Raw genomic sequence first — 24,450 nt, 5'->3', positions numbered from 1 at the left:
CTGAAGATGAGAATGTTTATAAGCTCTGTGATATTAACTGCAGCACTCAACCTCAGGTGACATAAAGCATGCAAAAAAGAACTTTCTGTCAGTTTTATTATTTCTAAAAAGGTTCCCCTTGAAAGAGAAGAGTGACCTTGCTCTGCTGAGCTGACATATGCCACTGAATTAATGGCTAAGCTTTGCTGTGGGGAAGCTTGCAGAAACATTACAATTCCAATGGCTGAGTTTGCTATGAACATTAATCAGGGGAACCAACATGATGTATCAAACACTCATTTAAAAGTAATAAAAACTAACTCTCTTTTTTTCCCCCCTCCCAAGTTTCTTAGAATTAGCTTATTGTTGGTCATTACCCGTTGTGAAGGATAAGACTGCAGGACATCAGTAAAACTTGTATAAAGGGGTGTGTGTGTGGGGCGGGGGGGGTTAAGTTTGCTTACTCTTCAGAAAACACAAATGAGCTTTTGGGATGGTCAGATTTAATGGTGACTTAGAGGTTATTTTTTAATCTTGTTTCCCTCTGGAAGGTCGTTTGAAGGAACAGCTTCCACTGAAAACATGCCTCTCCCTAGCCAGGAATGCAGAAGCTGCCTTTCAGTCTCAGTGACTCCCTGGGAGCAGGACCAGCTCCCGCTTCATGCATGAATGAAACCTAAGATAGGAAAGGAGGCTCTCACTGCCATTGAAATAATTGCTGTATGGCTGGGGTACAGCAGTTTTGTTGCTGTGTGCCCAAATGATCTGACCAAACCACTGCCACTGCAGTTAGGAGTATTTTCTGCCTATCCCTTGCTGCTTCTCTTTGGGTTTGGCAGGTGAGTGTGCTGCAGTTGGCAGCTGTGGCCACCTCTTAGGATTGCTGAAAGGAACAGCAAAGCTCTCCGATATGCTGTGTCTCGCTGTGCTATTCCATGTGCTGTCTATGTGTGGCACAATGAGGTGGTAGGCTCCTCATCACCTCTTCTTTGGTGTGGGAGCATTCATTCTAGTCACATTCCTAAATCCTCTGAGGGAGTATGCTAGCTGACCCACTCCATGTGTGTTAGACAGACGTAGGGCTCTGTTTAAAACTGAGTCTTTGGGGGCTGCATACTCCTTGGCTCATCTCTGAGCATACATATTTTCCTCTTCACTTAAAGCCCACTCTGCAAACATGCATGAGCGTAATTTCTCCCCCACAAGAAATTCAGCTGAACCCTGCAAGGTCAGGACTTAGGTAACACAGAGCATTAATAAAATTGTGATGTATAAGTAATCAGGGAAAGGACTTTAATTGAAGCAAGGTGATTCATTTTTAAAATATGAGAATTTGTCTGTGAATTCATCTGGTCTGGAGAGGGGAAAATTTCAGAAGAGCAGAGATGTTGGTACTTAGGGATTAAAGATAAAGCCTGCAATGCTTATGTAGTGTTTAACCAGTCTTTACTCAGACAGTACTTCCCTTTACTTCAATCCTCAATCTGTGGAGGGTGGATTTCCTGGCTTGTCCATCAATGCTTCTGCCTCTGTGTAAATGAAGGGTAAAAAAGGAGAGCAGGGAGGTAGAAGTACACATCATTCCAAGCCCTTAACTGTCATTTTCATAGCTCCTCTGAGTTTGTCACACATCCTTAACCTTCTTTTAAAGTCATTTTCTTTTCATGGTTTTGTGTGCCACTGAAAGTCACTTTTAATTAAATGTCATATAAATAATAAAGTCTTAATTACATAATTATTGCAAATACCTGTGTGCACACTCCCAGAATTGGACAGACTGCTAGAGAAGCACTTGGAGTGACTTTTCTCACTGGGAACTGAGAGTTCTGTGAAGACACTGGCTAGAAACAACAGTGCTCAAAATTGAGGGTCAATGTGCATTTAAAGGAAGAGAAGTCAGGTGTCCTTTGCCCTTGCACATTTTGCAACATTCATTTGCAAGAAACTTTCTTAGTGTTAATGGTTCTTTGATTGCTTATTTAGTTCCTCACAAACTTGTTTAATCAACACTGAACATTTTTTGACAGATCAGATTGCCTTTTTTGCTCAGACTTCCTATATGGCTTGTGTCTTCCTGAGAAAGCCTCACAGACTTTGAAAATTATCTCGTCCTCATTTAACTTCATTAACAGTAGCTTCCCCCTTGCTCTCAGCTGCATTGGTGCCTGCCATGCATGAGGTGCTGTGTCAGTGTGAGCTGAAATTCCTCCTCCACTGACAATGACCAGGCTAGCTCAGTCTGGAAGCGAATGAAAGCTGTATTTACAAGCAGATCTACAATCTATGATGAAATGCAATGAATATGTACAAATATACAAAATTCACAACATTTACAAATATATACAATCAACAGAAAAAACACAACCAAGCTCCCTTTGCTTCCCCTCAAAGGGGACGTTTCCCAAGGGGCCTCTCTCCCAGGGGCTTCCCCCCCAGGCCCCCCTGGCAGAAAGCAGAGTTAGCTAAAGCAGAAAAGTTGTTAACTTAACTCGCCAAGGTCAGTGTGTTATCTTCATCCAGAAGAGAAGAAGAAACAGCAACCAGACACCCCAGCAAGCTGCCCCACCTGCAGACTGCAGACTCCCCACTTTGTTTTGAGTAGTAGTTCTTAAACATTTCTATCTATCCAATGGAAGTGTTTAGAACAATCACTATTTTGCTTTCTTACACCCAATAGTGACTTATTTACACTCTTTCACTTTCTCTGCTTGAACTTTGCAAGGAAAAATTAAAAAGACAGTTTCAAACCATCACAGGTGCCCTTTGAAAGAGCTCAAGAACTGAGCTTCTAGTGGAAACTGTGATGTGTAGCCCTGGTTATCGTGAGCTACGTGCTTTGTGTCAGCACTGGTTTAGGCTTGAGAGACCGGGGCTGGTACCAGACAGAAGTACTGATAAAACAGCTGCTCAGTGTTTGCTTTGGAGAGTAAAGTTTGTTGACCCGTGTTAAGCATGATTAACTCGTTATTTTATACAGCTTTTCTTTCCCAGTCATTTTCCATCATTAAAATTAGAGTGTTTGCTCTGCAGCCCTTTTGTTCAAAGACCACTTTGCTCTCCTCTCTTCCCACTTCCATGCAGACTGAATACCAGACCACGATAACAACCAGCCTTTTATAGAGTCATTTTTAAGCCAGTTAAAAATGCCATTTCGGTAGATTGCCCTATTTCAGTTAGCAAGAACAAGCTGTATCTTTTTTATTGCTTTTGACTGGTGAAGTACAAGGTTTAGGCCATGTTTTGAGGGTGCTGTAAGTTATATTAATGGCCTGGTTAGTGGCCAGAATTTCTATATGTGTAAACAGGAAAAAATCCCTCAGGTAGGGAGGTCACAATGTCTTCCTTTATTTGTTTACTTCTATATTACTCTTTGGAGAATTACTGAATCTTGTATGCAAATTCTCAGTCTTTATGCAGAAGTGAGGGGAGTTTTGTTGTTGCAGTGTTTTTTTTTCCCCACAGAACTTCCCAAAATGTAAACACTGCTACCTCACCTTCTGAGAAAGTAGGAGACCTTTTCTTTTATTGTCTATGCAAGAAGATAAGCTATCAGAGGGGCAATATTCATCCCTGCTTTGGCAGCTCTCAATTTCACTCTCAGAGCAGTCTCTGCCTGAAAGGACAAGAAGCATCACAGAAGAGAAAAAATAAATCAAATCCTGAGCTCTACTTATCTCCACTGATCAAAGCAACAAGCACAGACTGTCCTCCCAGGAGCTGCTGTGGCTTCTTCCAAAGAGAGGGAGGAATACAAGTATCTGTGGCAGGCAAGGAAACTGGACAACATGCTGAGCTCCCTTTTTGTTACTCTGACCACATTTGCTCCTATACAGCTTACATAGTTTGGGTAGTCTAAGGATGAATGGAACCTAAAATTGAACAGGCCTGGAAGAATTTGAATGGATTTACTTGTGTGAGAGGGTCAGTACAAAGCCATTGCAACACAGAGCGCTTAAAAGCTGTTTTGAATAGGACTTAAAGCAAAAGTAGTGGGCCAGAATTTCTCACAGCAGGGAACCAGATCTCTGAGCAGTGTGAAATATCTGAAGGAAAAATAGGAGATTAATATCACCCATAATGATTATATAACAGGATAACTGCTGTCAGTTTTGTCTCAAATGTTGTCTTTACACACAGAAAAGCTCTGACTATTTTATCATAAGAAATAACTCACTTCTCCTATGGAAAAGACATGGATTGTAGAACCTCTTCTTGTTTCTCTATTTATAGACAAACCAGATCACCAGCCACAGACTATCCAAATTAAAATAAACAGCAATTAAATACCACTTACCCCTTTTAAAATAATTATTTAAAGTTCCTAGATTTTAGGGAACTGAAGATATAGGAAAAGATAGAAGAAGGATTTAAAGTACTGAAAACTATATATCTGATATATTCTATAATGTTAATTTGGTATAACAAAGGGCAAGGGATGGAAGTTAATGCATTGCTTCATAGAAATTATTTCAGCAGTCCTTGTGTGAGAAAATAAGTGTTATTCTCTCTGCCCATGCCTCCATTAGATTTTACTGTGCAATTCATATTTATTTAACATATCCATTGCATGAATTCATCCAGAAAAATCACTTCACTTTATAGGATGCTGAATCCTGGTATCAAAAGTCAATAGCATATTTTCTTTCAGTAGCTTTACATTTACTTTAAAAGCATCCCTTCTTCTGGAAATAAGGCCTGGCTGTATCTTCACAAAGTAGGTGTTCCCTGACACTAATGCAGTGGACTGACGCTGGTGAAAGTAATATTCCTGTTCCCATTGCAGCCCAGAGCTCCTAAATCTGCTTTTTGTTATCAGTATAATGGGGTTGAATACATTTTTAAAAGGTGGTAGCTATTGATTACTTAATGGAAAAAAGTTAGTATAGAGAATTGCTGAAGCAGCCCTATTTAGTGCTCTCCAGTGCAACAAGACCATTATCTAGAATAGTGGAAATCATCCTGTAACCCTTATGAATATTTAATAGGGCTGAAGCAACATTGAAGTACACTACAAAATAGCCCAAGGCTTCTGCACATGTAGGATATAAGATTGTTTCAAGGGTCAAAAAGAATAACCGATTTCCCTGTGCTCAAGCTGTTTATAGGTAAGACCAACAATAAACAATCTTTTTCCTCATGTTCCTTTTAAAGTATTTGCAGCACATCTGCACTTTAATATACAGTTATTCCTACTAGACATCTTGAAGTGATTGAATGCAACAGAAAGGTCAGTGTATGTTTAGAGATCACTGAGACTCTTTTATACTTTCCCAATATTGCTGTGATTCCCAGCCTCCTCCTTTATATCCCTCCTGCTCCATGCTGCAGGGCGCATTTGGCTGGGTTGACAAGACAGTGAAAGGTGTTAATCTTGTCTAATAGAACAATAATCCTTGGGGCTGTGTTTCTCTATCATCTGTTGAGCTAACCCCCTGTCACAGGCTAGTGTTCATCTACTTAACAGCAAAGTTCTTTAGGGCAATTTTAGATAAAATTAAAGTGTACAATCCAAATTGTCCTTTTCAATTTCACAAGGTAAAAACAAACAAATAAACGACAATGTTTAGCCAACAGAGATTTTCTGAGAGATTACAATCAATTAAGAGGAGATCTGTGTGATTGGCTTTTTTTGTTGGTTTTATTGTTTTGTTTTGTTTTCCTCAGTGAATAGTAAATGTCACTTTACTTGTCCATAAACATTCACAGATCTGGGTCATCATCACCAAATAACCTTTGACTGGAAAGATTTTTCAGGTTGGATGTGTCCAGAAATGTTGTGGGGGGAAAATTATTTTATTTCTTTTTCTCTTAAGCCACAGTACTCGGAACATGGACCCAAAATGTGGGTAAAATGTCTTCCATCTGGCTGTGCTCTGGACTCCCCCACTACTAAACCCATATTTTTTTTTTTTTTTTGAGAGGGGAGGTGGGCAGAGCTGGCTAATAAATAAGTGTGGGGAAACAGGGGAATAAAAGAGCAAGGAGCTTTTAATTTCAATCATGTTTCAAGGGATGCTGATTTTCTTCTGCTCAAATGACTTTTCAAGACAAAGATTTTTCCACGTGGTTTCCTGTAGCTTTTCTTTGTCCTATTTTTTTTTTCTTTGCAAACTATTTTTGGTGACTGCATGTAAGAGATAAAGGAGCTAATATGTTTAGTAACCCTGTGATTTATGAGCAGAGACAAAATAAGATGGGATCCTTCCTGGATGAGAACACCCAGGGGAGGTATGTGTGTGCTCTGTGTGGCTGGTATCATTTTGATGAACTCCTTCCTTGACATCACAGTTGTGAAGCCTGAATGCCACCTTGCCACCCTGTGCAGCATCAAGAGCCTGGCACTGTTGGTGATGAGTCCCTCAGAGGACTAACTGCTACCAAGAAATGAGAGTATGAGGAAACAGAGCAGCAAACAGCAGCTTGTTAGGTGTAGGCAGAACAGATATGCCATACCGGCACACAGAAACCTGCCAGCAACTGAAATTGCTACACAGGACTTGGCCCAGTGCTACTTGCCATGCCACCTGGGTAGGGAACTGGAGGACAGGCACAGCATGGGTGGTGTTCCCTGCAGAGCTCAGTGTTTGGGCAGTTCTGCTTCTCTTACCATTATTGAGAGATTTCTCCTTAACTTCTCCAGAAGTAGGATCGTGCCAGCGTTAAGCATGTCTGCAATATGAAGACAAGCAATGGGATAGTCAGTAAAACCAGTCCTTCTCTCCTCCTCTTTTGTTGACCCAAAGATAGTCTACCTCAGTTGCCTCTGAGGCTACCCTCTGAAAATTCTTACCTAGTAGAGATGACTGGGAAGCTGTAATGGTAGGGCAAAGCCAGGAGTTCACAGGTCCTTTTGAGTGAGGCTTCTGACATTCCTGGATGGAGAGTGAAATGAGGCAGCTGGAGATGCCAGAGGAAGGGGGCAGGATGGGTGTGTTAGAAACCTGGGGGGAGGTGAAAAGATGGCTTATGTACCTTGAGGGGAAGAAAGAAATGGAGCAAGGAACTGGTAGTCTGAAATCACTTAATGTGTTTTTTTCTCTCCAGAGGGGATTTTGAATACTCCGAAATACAGGGAGATGATTACATAATCTACAATAGTGAACCCTGCTTCAAGAAATCTGATGCTGCATTAAAAGACATTAATTTAGTGTGGCAAAGAACTTTTAAAAGAGGACTATTTATGGAAATGCTTTTTGTTTCTGAGCTCATGGATGGTAATCTTATCTAGAAGTACCTCCTAGATATCTGTCTACAATTAATGTGAAACTGATGTAAAAGAACCCAGTCTTACCATGATCTAGTTAGTATTTGAATCAGCATTACTTCTCTTATTAATCTTTCTGCTTTCTGGCTGTACAGTCACATTTTTTTTTCCCTATAGACACCTCCTAGTCTGTTTCTAACTGGATGCACCAGTTCATGGTCCACTGATTTAGGAGGAATGTTTAACACAAATGGATGATTTGACAGTTGTATTTAAGGCAAAACACTGTCAGTGAGTCAAGGTTTGTCTTCTGTTGTTTTTTAACAGCGCACAAGCAGCTTTGGAAGCTTTGACCGTTTCAGACATCACTCGATCTCAAAGACAGATGACTCAGCTGAGGTCTGTATAACACAAACTTTTGCTGTCTGCAGTTTGCTTTCCTATGACAGTTATGCAAAAACATTGAGAAACTATTGTGTAAATTTTACACTGGTAAGAACTTTGCTTGTGTACCTGGATCTGCCCAGGTGATTGAGCTTTCGCCAAGATGAACATGAAAAGCACACCTAAACTTTGGTTCTTTGTGGGAAGATTAGAAACAATTTTCCAAAAGACAGAAGTACACTTCAGGTTGGTGCATGTCCAAAGTCATGGGCGCATGTGTGCAACCCAGAGATGTGTCTTTTTTTCTTTTCAAGGACTTGCATAAATCCCCTCAATTCCTGTTTGGATTAAGGAAAATATAAGGAAAATAAGCATAAAAATATATTTTCTTTATGCCATTCACACATACAGTGGTTTGCTACAAACCTGTTTAGGTACACAATTTCCCAGAAAAAAACTAAAAAGCTACAACTGAATTTAGTCATCCTATCTGTATTGGTGTCCTCAATATTTTTCTGTAATTCTTATTCCACTACACTGAATTTGATCTTCACAATGACTTGTTATTTGCTTTTTTAAATTTTGATTTAGATATCTGAGTTGGAGACTATAAGTGACATTGGAGATGCAGTGCAAACTAAAGCAGTAAATAATGGAGGAAGTTTGGGTAAGAAGATGAGAGCCATTTCCCTTACCATGAAGAAAAAGATGGGTAAAAAGTACATCAAAGCACTCTCCGAGGAGATGGTAAATACACCCTAAGAATCTCGTGTTTGATGCATGTGAAGTAAAATTGTTTTGTGCATTTTTCCTGTCCATGTTTCAGCTGTCATCAGTTATGACAGTCCATAAAGGAAAGGTAACATACTGAATTACAACAGCTTTTAGTATGTACCCTTTCTTTCATGTGCATGTTAGCTTACACACACACATAGAGAATTAAAGCATCAGACAGTAAGGGAGGGCCCAAGATAGACACAGGGGTTTTACATTGGTGAGTTTTACATTGTTGAATTTTGCTTTGGCATCGAGGATCATTTGTATAAACTTCACCAAAAAAAATCTCATAACATGGACACAAGGGAACACTGGGTGAACCCCTTTAGCATTCTGATATTCAGCTGGTAAAACACACTTCATTAGAAGAATTTGTCTTTCATTATAAAAGTAATTTGCAAAGTCCATTTTGAATAGTGCACCCATCATCCTAGAGTTTGACATCCTAGAGTTTGTGTGCACTGACTGCTTTTACCTTATCTAATCTTAGTGGACCTATCTTTATTAAACATTAAAAAAAAATGTTTCACACACTGCAAACCCTGTTTTATCAATATATGTTGTGCCAGTAAGTTCCAAATTAAAAACAAACAAACAAACAAACAAACAAAAACCCACAAAACCAAAAGCAAACAAACAAAACATTAGGAAAAAGGATTTGCCACATTTAGTCGTCCTAAAAAACCTACCTAGTCTGCACCCTATCTCACACATGTAGGGAAAATAAATGAGAAATTTCACAAATAGAAAACAGTTTCACAGCTTAGATAGTTTTTGGAGGTGAGAGACCAGGATCCTTAGTTCATTAGTTTTGTTTGCATTTTTAACTGAAATTCCAGAGATTGCAGTCTATGATTTTTATAATATTAAAAAAAAAAATAATCAGACTTTCAACCTTTACCTTCTGCATACTTACAAGTGAGATTCCCATGACAGAAATTCAATGAATTATCTGGACATACATGTAGCATAATCTTCATTCCTGTAGGAGATGATGACAATCAATACCAGCCTACTGATTAATCCATGGGTTATGCTGCTGACTGATGTAACAAACACTGTCCTTGTTGAAAACCAAGATAGTCTTTAATTTCAGTTCTATGCCTTGTACATACCCACATGGGTCTCTGCTTCATACACGCACTGCCATCTTTCCTTGACTTCATCAGGCAGTTGATTAGTTAATTAATATTTCCCCAAATCTAACATAACATCCCAAGTGCAGCAGGATGTTACGATTGTGTCAGAGTATCACAGAAAACTGATGTGAAAGCGATGAAATCTGCTGAAGAAACTCCTTCCTTTGAAAGCTCATAATTATTTCATTCACTTCTTATTACCTAATTCCTAGCTTCCCTGTGGTTGTAATATGGATCTTATTGCTTTGAATAAGCTGTGATTCCTGAGGTGTGATTTAACGTTATAAACTCAAGAGGCCAATTTCATACACTGTTAGATTTTGTGAAAGAAGCACACATCTGTTAATTCTGAAAGGAACTGAATATTGAGGCCAAAGTTCGAGCAATGTGGTGAGCATGGTGCTAGAACACACCAGTGCCATGCGTATGTGCAAGCTGCCTCCAGAAAGCCCTGGTTTGGGTGCCAGCCTGCCACCAAGCACACATAATTTTCAGAAGTTCAGTGCAAAACACAGCTAGAACTTCACCATGTGCTTTCAGAATTAAACACTCATTTCCTCCTGTGGGACAATCAGGGAATACATCTTGTCTTCTTGTCTGGCTGCCTGCAAATTTCCCATTGCAGGTCTTTGTTGTTGCTCTGGTATATTGCAGTCTTCTGAAATGGAGAATCAGTGTAGCTGCTTGAGCAGGAGTGTTATGAAGTGAGTGGGGCAGACTGGAAACAGGGGATTTCTCCAATAAGACACTAAGGATGGTGCTGAGCATCTTTAGTACCAGGTGTCAACTTCTGAAATGATTTCTCTCACAGAGTGGTCCTTTATAAAATGTAATGACTTAATCACCAATGGTGATTTTTTCTAAAAGAAAAAAAAAGTTAATCTAAAATACATCTCTTGGTGGTTAATATCTGATTTTTGTGTTAAAGAATGAAGAAGAAAAAGATGACAGTGATCCTGGTGGTGGAATACACGTTGAGAAGGTCTCTCTAAAAGCCAGTGACTCTATGGAAAGTCTCTATAGTCTGAACAGTGGCCAAAGCTCATCTAGTAAGTACAAGATATCCATACTTCTTATTCAGTCACTGGATCAACACTGTTATTGTTTAAGTCTGAATTATCAGAGCTGGTGGTCAAAAATGTGACAGGAGTGAGCTTTTCAGTCTGGCAAACAAAAGTGCAATTTGATTAAATGCATGGCAGCTAGGGTAGATATGCCTCTTTCCAGAAATAAGATGACTGCCGTTAAGAGTGGGAAATAATACTTGAAGTAAAAACCAAAACAAAACAGAACAAAACAAAAAAACCCCACATGAGTTACAAGGGACGTTGCTGGAATGTAGGCCATAAATTTGGGAGTGGGGGGTTATCACTGCTGTGGTGCTGATATTCATAGGGTTGCAATCACTGGGCACAGCCACACAAGCATCCTTTCTGGTGGTAGTGCCTGTGAGTTCTTCACCCTGCAGATGTGAGGCAGACAAAGTGAGAGTATCTCTGAGATGATGGCTAATGCGGGCCTGACCTGACAGCTTCAAATCATGATGCAGACACACAGTCTACTTATTTACAAACCCACTGAAAACCCTCCCCCAACAGGGTGGTCTCAATCAGAGGGCAGATGAATTTCTCATGAGTACTTTGCCTCCACCTCTATTTGTTGCCCTGCTGTGGACATTTGCTGGGCACCAGGCACCATGTCCATAATGCTGGTGTTGTGCATTAACTGGAGGCACCGTGTAAGCCCTAAGTGGGGATTCGAGCTGCAGTCCAGACCATTTGCTCTTAGTACTTAATCTAGCCTGAGATGAAGCTGTGCACTTAAGCAATCACCTCAAACAAAACCATTTTTATGATCATTTTCTATGATGTGATTTGTGAAAATTGTATATGAGAGCTTACTTCCAACACACTGCTGCTCTTATCTAAAAACATATTTGGATGGGATATTGCAGAGCTTGCTCAAATTTGCTTGAATTACTCTGCTGATATTTTATTGCTCAACTTGGATAAAATGACAGGCAGAAATGTTGATAAGATTAAAATTTCCCTCTGCAATGCAGGTTTCTTTGATGTTTCAGCTAGCACTGTAATGAAATAAAGTAACTTCTACAGCACTTGTTTTCGTTTCCCTGAATAAACAGCAGAAGTTCAGCAGAATTAATTCCTTAAATTGCACTTTTGAAGTACATTTTATTAATCTGCAGGGGTAATATTTCAAAAAATCTGTAAGTAAAATTTTTAGTCTATTAGTATCATCACCAGAAAAGATTATTGTAGGGAAGATGTAAATGAAAGATCTCCTACTATTTTTTTTCGGTCTCTTGCAATATGCTTTTTACTGAATGTATTTTTCCTGGAGTGTGTCAAAACCACACAGAATATACTCTTGCTTAATCTGTGCCTTTGAACACTTTCCTCTCGGCTGCTGTGCAGAATTGCATGTCGGGGCTCTTGGTGTAGATCTCTCAACTGTGCTCTCTTTAAGGTGGGGTAACCAGCTGCTCAGATGGAATGAGCAACAGGGATAGCCTCCGGTTTGACGATGAAGTCCCTTACAGTGGGCCCTTCTGTGGTCGAGCCAAAGTTCACACTGACTTCACGCCAAGTCCATATGACACCGACTCTCTGAAAATCAAGGTAAGACAACTGGCAGGATTTCTTCTTTCCCAGTAAGAATGCCAGGGGGACACTTTTTAAATGTGAAGAATATGCATTTTTAAAGGTTAAGCACATGTGACACTGTAGAAGTGAGACCGATCTGATTTTTGCAGTGCTTCCTTAAGGATTTAGTTCAAACAATGCTTCAGAGCCAACTGCCGCTAAAGGCTTTTTAAGGCATAGACTCCAGGTAGGCATCCCACTGCAGTATGTACCTGGATACTACAGCTTTCCTCACAGCAAAATATGTGTTGCTTCCCACATACTACATGTGGAGTAAGAAAAACTTGAGCCTCATGGAGTGTGAAGTTCCCTCTCCACCTTTTTCAGTCACAACCAGGATATCTCAAAAGCTCAGTGGCATCCATTGTCTTTAATGACAACTGTTTGTCTTTCCATTGAGCTATTCTTCCAGCATACCTTTGAATTTCCTCTGGCTCTAACAACATGGCAGGGATGTCCAGGATGTGTGAGTGAGAAAAAGGAGCTCCAGAAGTGGGTCTAGTTTAACACTACTGAAAAAGCCCAGCCTTTTTCTTTTCCTTCTATGCACAGATACATTTTCCCTCTTTATAAACACCTCAGTATCTAGATTACATTCACATGCCTACATCTTTTCTTCTTCACAACCTTTTATTTTTCCCAAAATCCTCATCTGTATCTCTCATGAGAATCTCCCACTCCTCCTCTCTGATCTGCATTACAGCCAGCGCTCTGCTAGCCCTTGGACTCTTCACCACTGCCCTTGCCCTCCACTTCCACTCCCACCTGGGGTATTTGTTTCAAAACAGTTTAACCAGTCACAAATCAACAAGTGTCCACTGGTTTACACAGACTTATTTTATAGTCATCAAGATGGTGTATTTTGGAATTATAAACTAATACTCAGGATGGAAATCCCCTAAATTTGTCTCACAAAAAATCAGTATCCCTGAATTTGAGTTCAAAGTGCACCTGCATCTTGTTTCAGTGCCTCTGCCGATTCCTGATCTATATCCACAATATTCACAAATATTGTGAAGTTCCTGAGCCCCCATGAGCATGTAGAATAATATGTGTATACTTATAGAGCTTTAAATAAATGTCTGTTTAGTTTCCAATTCAAATGTACTTACACCTCTAAGATCTGTATTCTCAGAAAAGCAAGGCACTGAAACACAGCAAATTTCACACTTGCGTTTGTACCAAAAAAAAGGGTGACAGCTTCACTTGTCATTTCTTGACCAGACCAGAAATTATTTGAAAGCCTTGGAGTTGTTAAAAGATATTTTAACAAAATGAGTTTGATTCTTAAGTTTGTAACAGAATGCCAGAAAAAAATGTGTGCTTTGTGATTTGTTGGATAACTCTTTTAAAGACTTTCAACGTTTTTGCAAGTTCTGTGGTCCCTACCCAGAAGACAGTGCTGAGATAGATCATGGGAGCAAGCTGTGTAGTGGGTATGACTTACAAGGGGACCTTTTTACTGTAAGAATTATTCAGAGTGACGGTTTTGCTGACCTGAGACTTTGGTTCCAACAGTGTGGCTGTGAACATCTTTACCAAAAAGCACTCCTGAAGCAGCTTGCTGTCACTTTCTTGCAGTCACATTTGTGAGTGAATGCACAAGCATGGCTAGCTGAAGTCTTTTTACATTTTACTGCTTAGGTACCTCCTACTATTTTCTCAATCAGTTGTGTTAATGGTGGGAAAATATGTCAGTCCTTGGGGAAGGACAGACAGGAAGATATTAAGAGTTAAATGTTCCTTACTGCCTTTGAAAAGTGTAGCCATTGTTTTCTTAGTGTAAAATGGGTAGGAGTCCACTGTTCACATAGCTCACCTATGAGTTTTTGAAGACCCTTGAGATACTGGATAATAACATTATTGTGCAAATGCTTTGGCACATATTTGGAAAATAACCTCATAGTGTTACCTTGCTTTTTGCCAAAGCTATGGCCACTACCCATGGCAAAAGTCAATTGTTAATGCATCCCCATCCATTTTCAGGGACAAAGTAGAGCACATCTGTCCTTCTTAGAGGTTTGGAGATAAGGACTAACACCATTTTCCATTTTGCTGGGATTTTACAAAAGAGAGGAGATAAATCTAGGTATCTTTAAAATGTTAGCTTGCACTGATTAGTTAAGATTCTGTGCTGTCTTTGCTGGCTTTGGTCCATACAGGAAAAGCTACCTGTAGCAAACAAGATGTATAAGCAGTGGTGTGCTTTTTTTATTGCTCTAGAAAGGAGACATTATCGATATCATCTGTAAAACCCCTATGGGCATATGGACAGGCATGCTGAACAACAAAGTAGGAAACTTCAAGTTCATTTATGTGGATATTATCTTGGAAGAGGAAGCTGCACCCAGAAAGATAAAGCCACACAGAGGAAGCAAAAGGACCAAACCTAAAACGTTGCAAGAGCTCCTGGAGTGCATCCACCTGCAGGTCAGCCAATGTGTTTCCCAGCTGTGTTTGAACTAAATCACTTCTGTGCACTTGGGTATGGGTGTCATTTACAGGCAAAAGCCAAAAGGCAGGTTTCAGCAGTTTTGAAGTCAGCAAAGCAAGGCAGCATCACATCTGTTTTTTTATCTGATGTGAGAGGCTTGTAGAACTGCATTTTACCACATCACTTGTTTCAGTTAAGAGACTCCACACAAAGACACACAGTGGTGACTTGTCAAGTCACTGTAAGTTGACTGCAGTTGTGTGCCTAACCGAGGGAGGAAGGTGACTGTGGACACCTCGGGGACAGGACTGCAGTCTGACTGCAGTGCTTTTAGAACTTCTAGAATTCTGCCATCTAATTTAGGAAGCAATAGTCTTTTTGCACTATGCTCATGTTGTGCCTAGTTCTTTCTCTGCAACTCTGGTTCTCAACTGAGTGTCAAAGCCTAATTAGGTCATGATTTACAGGTAGGATTTGTAATAATGGTTATTGCTTTGGTGCTGATGCAAACACTCCTTTCCCTGGAGTATTTGCAGAGTTTCATACTGCGTCGACACACAGCTAAAGAGGGACAAAGTGTGACACAGCACAGCTGAGAGATCCCTCAGCTTCTCTCCCTTATGTATGTTAATGGACTCCTTCTGTGCAAAGGCAGAGCACACCTTATCTCAGTGGTCCTTCTGGACCCAGCATGAGAGGTATGCATGTGGTGACCCACCAAAACGTCAGACAGTCAGCAGATTAAATAATTTCTGTCATAGGTCTATCCTGGTCCAATTTTCTGCCAGACTCTTGTTAGACAACCCAGGCACAGATGCCTGGCTGGCCAGGAGGACGCCTTAACATATCTGCCTCTGTCCTTTCCGGTTTTGGTTTTATGCCAAAAGCAGGTCTGTCAGACAAGAGAATAGAGCATGTTTCAATCTCACCAAAAAAAGTAAAAGAGATATGGTGTCTATTCCCCTACGAAACATAGTGCTTCCTTACATGACAGGATTTGCCTGTTTCTTTTTGTAGGAATACGCCTCAACCCTTTTGCTAAATGGCTATGAAACGTTGGAGGACTTAAAGGACCTACAGGAAAGCCACCTGATTGAATTAAATATTTCAAACCCAGAAGACAGGGCAAGACTTTTATCAGCAATTGAAAATTTGCAGGACTATGAGGGTAAGTGTTTAAGCATTGTTAAGGATTATGTGCAAGTTTTAACTGAAGACACACATTTAAAGAAATAGCAATTCTCACAATCACAGAATTAACCAGGTTGGAAAAGACCTTTGAGATCCTCAAGTCCAACCTAAATGATCTGTTAAATGATTTTTTTTTTTAGGTATGACACAGAGTCAGATGGGTTTCTTATCTGTCCAGCATGCAAACTCTGTATCTCTTCTAGATAATGTATATGATTATCTATCTAGATATGCTAACAAATTAATGATTTTTTTTTTTGTTTTTGATTTTTAAGTCTTACACTAGTGTTTGTTAGCAACTAATGCTTAAGAACAGCTCTATTTATATTTTGGGACCCAAACACCGGAGAGGTTAAGTGAGTTCTCAAAAATCACAAGGTCTGTGCAGGAGCAGAAAATAAACCCCCCCTAAATGGTGCATTACTCTCTCAAACAAAACAGAGCTTATTTCAAATAGAATCATAGAACGGCTTGAGTTGGAAGGGACCTCCAAAGATCATACAGTCCAACACCCCTCTCTTAATATTTTTTTAAACCCCATTTTTAAACTTCTCTCACTTCATTTCACACTTCAATCTTTATCCAAATCAGTGTCTTCTGATAGAAAGAGGTTTTTTTGGAAAAAATTATATATACATATATATGTATAATATATATGTATAATATGTGTGTATGTATGTGTATATATATATATATATACACACTAATGGCTTGTTTTTATCTTTTTCCCAAAATGAATCTAACTTAAGTTTCCAGTGAGCTTCTGAAAGCTGATCATGTGGTGTGTGTATATGTATGTGTATTGACAACAATTATGTTTTCTTGGCTTGCTCTTTTCACCAAGAATGGGAAAGCTAAGACACTGAACAGAAAATACTGTTTTCATGATATTTTAATGATATATCCAACCTGACTTCTAACATTGAATAATTTATGTCAAATTCCTAGAAACTACAACTATGTATCTACTTAATTAGACATTCATCCAAAACAGGAGATATTTTCTCTTCATTACTATTTGTGAATACTCACCCCTACACTGAGCAGTCATTTCATCAAATGTGCACTTGCAGTTGAGAAGCAACTAAAAGAAAGATGAGATTTGGAAAAGGAGTGTTCTACTGGGATATTTTAGTATTAATTCTTGTTAGGTGTCCACCTTCTGTCTCCTCAATAGACAGGTAGCTTTCCAGTTCTCATTTCAGCTCATTTTATATATATATATATATATATATATATATATATATATATATAGAGTATGCACACACATATATACCTGATGGCCATCAGTACATAAATCTCCCTAGTTTTCTAAGCATGTCTTTGGCTACCTCATCCATTCAGCTTTCCCTGCAGCTGTTCTCTGATCTCCATCTTTGTGTCTTTGCTGATCTTGTTTTTACTGCATTTGGACTTTTGTGCATGTGGTCTTTCCCGTTCCTAGTCATCTTCCAGAGAAAGGTAATTTTCTTGCAAATCTGTTGGAGAGGCACTGTATTTTCCTTTATTTCCCACCAGGTTCCATAGTTCTTTCTGGTCTGTAACTTTGCAAGATGACAGACTAGAAAAGGACTCTTGAAGGAACGTCTATGTAGAAATAGTGATTTCTACATAAAAACTGAATCCAGGAAAAAAGAGGGTTACATTTTCCAATAGTTGTATTGTAGGGATCTAGCTGGAAATCAACTGAAAATGTATTTGTTACTCTTGCCTGCCCTTTAACTGAATACACATATATTCATGTATACTTCTCAGCAACCAGTCTATTTGTGTATGGGTTTTTTTTAATATCAATATTTAACACAAAAAAAAAGAGAGAAAAGAAAGGAAAAGAAGAGCAAGAAAAATGCTAGATTATATTTTTGCTGTTCTGCATCAGTGTGAAAAACAAAATCAAAACAATGTTTTTTAACAGGCCATGTGAATGTGAAACTGTTCTGGAGTAGTGAGGATATGGTTCATATTTATATTCCTTGTGCAACAAAGAGCATAGCAAGCAGCCTTAGACCTCCAACCTTTCAGGAGATTACATAATTTTTTTTTCTTTTTCTGAAGGTCTGTTAACACTTAGTATTCTCCATACATCTGTGCAAGGACCAAACCTATCAATGTCCTTACAAGTCCCATGCACTGAAAATTAATAAATTTACCTTAATTATCCAAATAAGGTTCTTCCTAACTGGCAGCATGGGATTAAGTCACTTCTCCAGGCAAAACAATATCCCTGATGTTATCTGTTTGGTAGTCTAATAGTTTAAATTCCTGTAATGCTTCTGGAAATGATAACACTAAATCTTACAAAGTGGCCCATGCTTCAAAATCAGATGACACTGTAGTTTTAGAACAAGAGATGAAATGGATATTTGTTTCACATTCACTTTAGGTAAGTATTGCCAATCTTCCTAGTATTCAAATAAATAAATTAATATTGCCAGAATTTATGAATACTAACAGGGACCAGAAGCAAGGCGTCTTTATATAGCATCCCAGCTATAAGCATTCATACAACCATAGAATGGTTTGAGTTAGAATTGACCTTGAAAGTTCATCTAGCCCAACCCCCCTGCAATGAGCAGGGACATCTTTAGCTAAATCAGGTTGCTCAGAGCCCCATCCAACCTGACCTTGAATGTTTTCAGAAATGGGGCATTTACCACCTCTATGGGCAATCATCTATGGAGTGTTTCAGCATTCTCATTGTTCTTCCATATATCTAGACCAGATCTACCCTCTTTTAATTTAAAAGCATTGCCCCTTGTCCTTCCACAACAGGCCATGCTAAAAACACCTGTCCCCATCTTTCTTATAGGCTCCCTTTAAGTCCTGAAAGGTCACGAATAAGTTCTCCCTGGAGTCTTCTGTTCTCCAGACTGAACAACCCCAACTCTCTCATCCTGGAGAAGGTTCTCCAACTCTATAATCATTTTTATGGCCCTTCTTTAGACCTGCTCAAACAGGTTCATATACTTCTTTTGCTGAGGACTTCAGAACTGAAAACAAGTACTGCAGGTGAGGTCCCGCAGTGAGGCAGTGAGTGCAGTGAGGCAACAGAATCACCTCCCTTGACCTACTGGCCACATTTCTTTTGTGCAGTCCAGGATATGATTTGCCTTCTGGGTTGTAAGTGCACATTGCCAGCTTTTCATCCACCAGTACTCCCAAGTCCCTCTTTGCAGGGCTGCTCGCAATCCCATCATCTCCTAGCCTGTATGGATACTGAGAATCCCTCTGACCCATGTGTATGACCTTGAACTTGGCTTTGTTGAACCTCAAGAGGTTCACATGGACCTACTTCTCCAGCTTGCCCAGGTCCCTCTGGATGGCATCCCACCCCTCTGACTTGTCAACTGCACCACTCAGCTTGGTGTCATCTGCAGACTTGCTGAGGGTGCACTTGATCCCACTCTCTATGTCCCAATACGGGCCCCTGAGGAGCCCCACTTGTTATCAGTCTCCACCTGGGCATCGAGTTCTTGACCACTACCCTCTGGATGTGACTATCCAACCAATTCCTTATCTGCCAAACACTCCATCCATCAAATCCATACCTATCCAGAAATCCAGATAGAGAACAACCACATCTCTTCTCTTGTCCATTCATGCAGTCACTCCATCATGGAAGGCCGTTAGGTTGGTCAGGTAGGACTTGCCCTTGGTGAAGCCATGTCTGTCTCAAATCATCTCCCTATAGTTCATGTATCAAGGAGGACCTTTTTCATTATTTTCCTGAGCATGGAAGTGAGGCTGAGATGTCAGTAGTTCTGAGGTCCTCCTTTCTACCCTTTAAAAAATGGGTCTAAAATTTCCCTTTTTCAGTCACCAGGGACTTCAGCTGACTGCCATGATTTTCCAAATATCATCAAGAGTGAATTGTCAACCACTTCACCCAATTGCCTTCAATCCAGATGTATCTTATCAGGTCCCATAAAGTTATCCATGTTCAGTTTTCTTGGGTGGTCACAAACTTCCTCTCTTACAGTGGGAAGGACCTGGTCCCCAAGTTGTGGTCCATCAACTCACGAAGTGTAATAAGAGATGTTGCTAGTGAAGACTGAGACAAAGCTTCTTGAGCATGTCAGCCTTCTCCTTGTCTGCTGTTACCAGCTTATTAGTCTTTGTTGAGGGGGATACACTTCCTTTGGCTTTCCTTTTCTGGGTGACATACCTGTGGAAGCCCTTTTAGTTATTCTTTGCAGCCCTTGCCAAGTTAAGCTCCTGCTGCACCTTGGCATCCCTACACACCAAGACAGTGTCTGTGCACATTCATTCATGTACTTAGGTATATTTTAAGTCAAGCCATGCATATATACTTTCCTGGTTTGGGACACTGTCTTGAATCAGGACTGAATCAAATCCTTGCCTTGTCTAGTTGCCAAAGGTTCATAGCATTTGTCATGTGACTGCTAGAGACAGAACAGAATTTAACAACTGTTCTAAAAAGAATGATACTAAAGACTAAAATTGATAGAAGCTATCTGTTAAGTCGTTATAATGAAAAATGAGGAGTCAAGATGATCTTGGAGATAAGCTCAGCATGAGTCTGACTTCGTCTGAATCATTTGACCTCTTTGTCCTTCTGTCAATCCAACTGGAAAATTGTGTTGAAAGGACTGGGTGCTACTGTGAAAGTGAATTCTGTGTCTGAACTGAACTTTTATAGGTCAATATTTTATTTTTTCCTAAATGGGCACGACTCAGTCCAGCATAAATGATTTTTTAATTAAAATTGATTTTCTACATTGCTTAGAAGTGAGCAGCATAATTACCCACAGCTACAAAGTAATCTGTTTTTACTGGCCAAAAGTATTCTAGATATAAGTTCAGCATTTTTCCAGGTAAAGGTTCACTCTTTTTATAAGCTTGCTGAAAAAACATACCAAGGCCATAGACTGTATCTTACTGTTCTAAGACCATCTGTCTCACAGAGCTTGGAAGTATTCCATGTCTTCGTATTATAATATTTGTGCTGTCATGAAGTTAGTGTTTGATTAATGGATGGAGTCTTAGGTATGGTCCAGAGTTGAAATTAAAGGATTTCTGAGTTTTTGTGACTCTGCTATTATTTAGAACAGCCAAGCATGCCAGAACAGAGTCTAGATTCTACTAAAAATATAGTAAACCAGGATTTATTGTTTCTTTAATGTGATACCTGATACCAGATGTTTTTACATGGGTTTTAATTTCTTTTTTTTTCTTGCTTTTTCTTGACATTTATTGTGTGCTACACTAAATGATTTCTTCATGCTGCATACTTGTGACTGTACAATTCATGCTGCAGAATATTGAGTTATTGAGTTTTCTAACCAAAAGACCTGCATCAATAGTTTCTACTTTATACACTTCTTAAACCTGTCCAAAATGTAGGATCTTCTGGCAGTGAGAATTTTTTCATCTTACATTTGATTTAGACTTGAATGAATTTGAAAAGAAAACCTTACCCATCTTATACTGGGAATTAAAAAGTAAGGTTTATTTAGCAGAAGCTACCATACAGTGTTTTTTTAAGCACATTTTGCCTCCTGGTACTGCATTATCTTCTTTTGACTTTTCCTGGAAGTCTAGCCCAAATTTGCCATCTTCAAGAACTTTATGTGGCAAGGCTCTCCTAGAACTGTAGGGTCTTGTGGGTGACCCTTTCCTCCTTCCTAGATCTCTTTTTAGATTTTCTCTAAGTTGATCAGACCTATATATTTGAGACAAAATGATTGGCTTTCATGAATTCATGGCTGTGGAGAAAAAAGAAAAGTTCTTGTTCATAAAGTATTTCTTAATAGCTTTCCATTCTACTCCCAGATGACTTCTAGACAGGAGATGGATGGATGTGCTTTTTTAAGATGCTATTTTTAAACTGAAGCAGTTGTTGGATGGCTAATGAATAAAGTAAGAAAAGAAGTTTGGAACTTTTTTTTTTTTTTTTTGCCTGCATCCCAGGACACCTGTTTTCATGTGTGCAAAGCAGCCTTGATTATCTTCTCCATTAGGTGACATAAGTCAAGAGGTCCATTCCTAAAGTTCAGTCAGTTACAGTAGTCTGGAGCTATTCTGAGTTAAAGAAGAATTAGACTTCATTGACTATGTGCATATAATTTATTTTTTAGAAAAAAAAAAAAAAAGGTGCATATGTGCAATTTGGGGGGGATAATATTTTATGTTTATCTCCCCAAATCCACTTCTTTAGCTTACTTTTCATATTTAAGTGCCAGCTCATAGTCTAAATTCCACTGCCAGTACCAGATAAGGCTTGTTCCTTATTTATTGTACCTTGACAGCGAGAGAGTAGATAGCTGAGGACATGACTTTCAGTTCTTGATTGCATTTCTTACATGAAAACATAGCATCAAGGGTACCATTTTACACACTGAAGTCCCTTTAAATACCTGGGATTACACAGTATCCTGTCAAGGTCAAATAATGCTCAACTCCCCCGTCTGTACTGTGGCACAACTCATTGATCTGGACATAATATTTCCAGATTTCTCAAGGAACTTAATCTTTCCATGAGTATTAGTATTCAACTTTTTTCAGGCACATGTTTGCTTCCAAACTTTAAAGAAAAAAGATTTTCATCTCTGATTTCACCACAGACTCTCCTCTCACATCAGTTCAGTGTCCTTCCCAGAAAAGCTATGCCACTGACTTCGGTAAGTGCAGTTTTTAAAATTGCACATTTGTACATACTCTCAAAGGAACTACTCCTGTGAGTCCCCAAAATATTGTGAGTACCGAACCACTCCAGGTTTCTCTGCTTCTTTTTCAAGAAGTATCACTATTTACTGCTTCAGAATGATCCCATCTGAGTTTGATGATGTGTGAGTTTCATTTCACTGTAATACTTAGGTGGTCTAACCTATGCAGGCACTACAGGTTGATACACAGTCTTCATAGTGTACTTAGTAGGTCTAACATCAGCCTTGAAGACACACTTTGTTCTATTTAGTTGTTGTGTGGTGCTGCTCAGCATGTCACTGCTGCACCTTGCAGGAAGGCAAGCAAGTGACTCAGCCTAATGCATTGTGGTCCTAGACCAGTTCTTCTTCTGGGCAAAACTCATGAAGGCAAGCTCTCAGAAGGCACACTCAAGAAGTGTGGCTTGCTGTTCTGTAACCTTTTTTCCAGGATAAAATCCAAGCCTCCTGCCATTCATCTGGTTTAAACTGCCATAACCACACAGGAGTCAGTGTGACCTCTGTACTCTCTTGAGCTGAATTGCCTTAAACCTAAGCTTAAAGTGCTTTCCCAAACAGGATTTTAAACTCATTTAAAAAGGGAAAAAAGCTGGCAAAGGAAAAAAGTGGTCTGTCTCTGCATGTGTCATGCACACCCATGTCATTGACTAACAAATATAATTTCAAAGATCTAAACAGCAAGGAAGAAAAGTGTGCATCACATATATTACTAAGGCTAAAAGCCTCACATCTTTTTCAGAAGTCTGAATATAATCCTACTGTCTAAAGTAGTATTAGAATATGTGTCAAAATGATGCATATCTTGGACTCTTCTGGCATATCATAGACAACAATGACTGTAAACTATTTATCTTACATGAAACTGCTTTACTGAAGAAAAACGATAGGACTTCCATTTGTTGATAAGACAACTCTTTCTGATGACTCTGCAACATCTATCAGCAGTTTAATTTTATCAATTCCTGTTTCTGTGCATTGTATCTTTCTTCTGATGTCCAAAGATTAAGACAGTAAAGTTACTTTTACTAATGTGAAACTTCAACGTGTACGTGTTAGAGGAGGGAATCGAGCAGAACTGAATGTAAGACCAAAAGCTAAAAAAGAAAAAAAGCTAAAAGAATAGCATAGCTTCTTTTCTTGTGAAGCAGCATCTAATGTTGCATGCTACATATATTTATAGTACTCAGTATCCTGTTCTAGTGGTTTAGAAGTTAATGCATGATATTTAAGGCTGCCTTAAAGAGAGAAGAAAAAAAATAAGTTTGCTTTCAGTCTTTCCTTCTTAAATAGGGGGGAGGGAGAATGTTCTTAACTTTTTCTGCTCAGAATGAAAAATAGAAAATATAGTATTTTCACTGTCTCAAGCACTTTTGGTTTTCAGTTTTTCATGTTAAAAAAAAATTTCTAATGTTTAAAGAGGAGACTGAAGCTTCACTCTTCTGTATGTTCTCTAAATAGAAATTTATTTTTCTCCTGAATTCAAATTAAAACAAACAAACAAGCAAAAACCCAAATAGAAAAAAAAAAACAAACAAAACAAAACACAAAACCCCCCACCAAACACAACAAGAAAACCCCTCAGTTCCAGGCTTCCCTATGTCTTTTTACCTGGATACACAAGGGAAAGACATTGCTACAAAAGAACTGAGGATCTGTTTTTCACCTAGGAACTGCTCAGATTATCATAACTAGTTACATGGCAGTAATACGCTGGTTGAACCTGCATTTTCTCTTTAATCCACTAGTTACTTGGTCTTCTTTACATTGTAAAACAAAGTGGATGGAGGTTTTTCTTTGGCCTTGAAAACGTAAACAGGATTAACACTTTTTAGGTCACTGCTTTCCAGGGCAGCAGATGATGCCAGAGAAGCTGATAGAAGTGCCAGCAAACAGCATTAGGCTGATGAGGGGATTACAGTGCAGGGCAGGGGAGTCCTGCCCATAGCTACACAGGAGGACTTCACTCAGGCAAGGGCTGAGCCGCAGTGACCAA

At 39.3% G+C, this 24,450-nt stretch overlaps 1 protein-coding gene across 1 annotated transcript in view; it reads left to right on the top strand.

The window, feature by feature from the left end:
• SAMSN1 (SAM domain, SH3 domain and nuclear localization signals 1) overlaps positions 1 to 24,450 on the top strand; it is a 71,048-nt gene that overhangs the window by 43,764 nt on the left and 2,834 nt on the right. The window contains exons 5-10 of the mRNA XM_054392850.1: positions 7,511 to 7,582; positions 8,159 to 8,314; positions 10,412 to 10,532; positions 11,971 to 12,122; positions 14,370 to 14,576; positions 15,598 to 15,748. Coding sequence (XP_054248825.1) covers positions 7,511 to 7,582; positions 8,159 to 8,314; positions 10,412 to 10,532; positions 11,971 to 12,122; positions 14,370 to 14,576; positions 15,598 to 15,748 — 859 coding nt within the window. The remainder of the gene's footprint in view (positions 1 to 7,510; positions 7,583 to 8,158; positions 8,315 to 10,411; positions 10,533 to 11,970; positions 12,123 to 14,369; positions 14,577 to 15,597; positions 15,749 to 24,450) is intronic.

This window comes from Indicator indicator, chromosome 1, assembly GCF_027791375.1.
Source record: "Indicator indicator isolate 239-I01 chromosome 1, UM_Iind_1.1, whole genome shotgun sequence".
Lineage (NCBI taxonomy): Eukaryota > Metazoa > Chordata > Aves > Piciformes > Indicatoridae > Indicator > Indicator indicator.
This window is presented reverse-complemented; position numbering and strand designations above follow the sequence as displayed.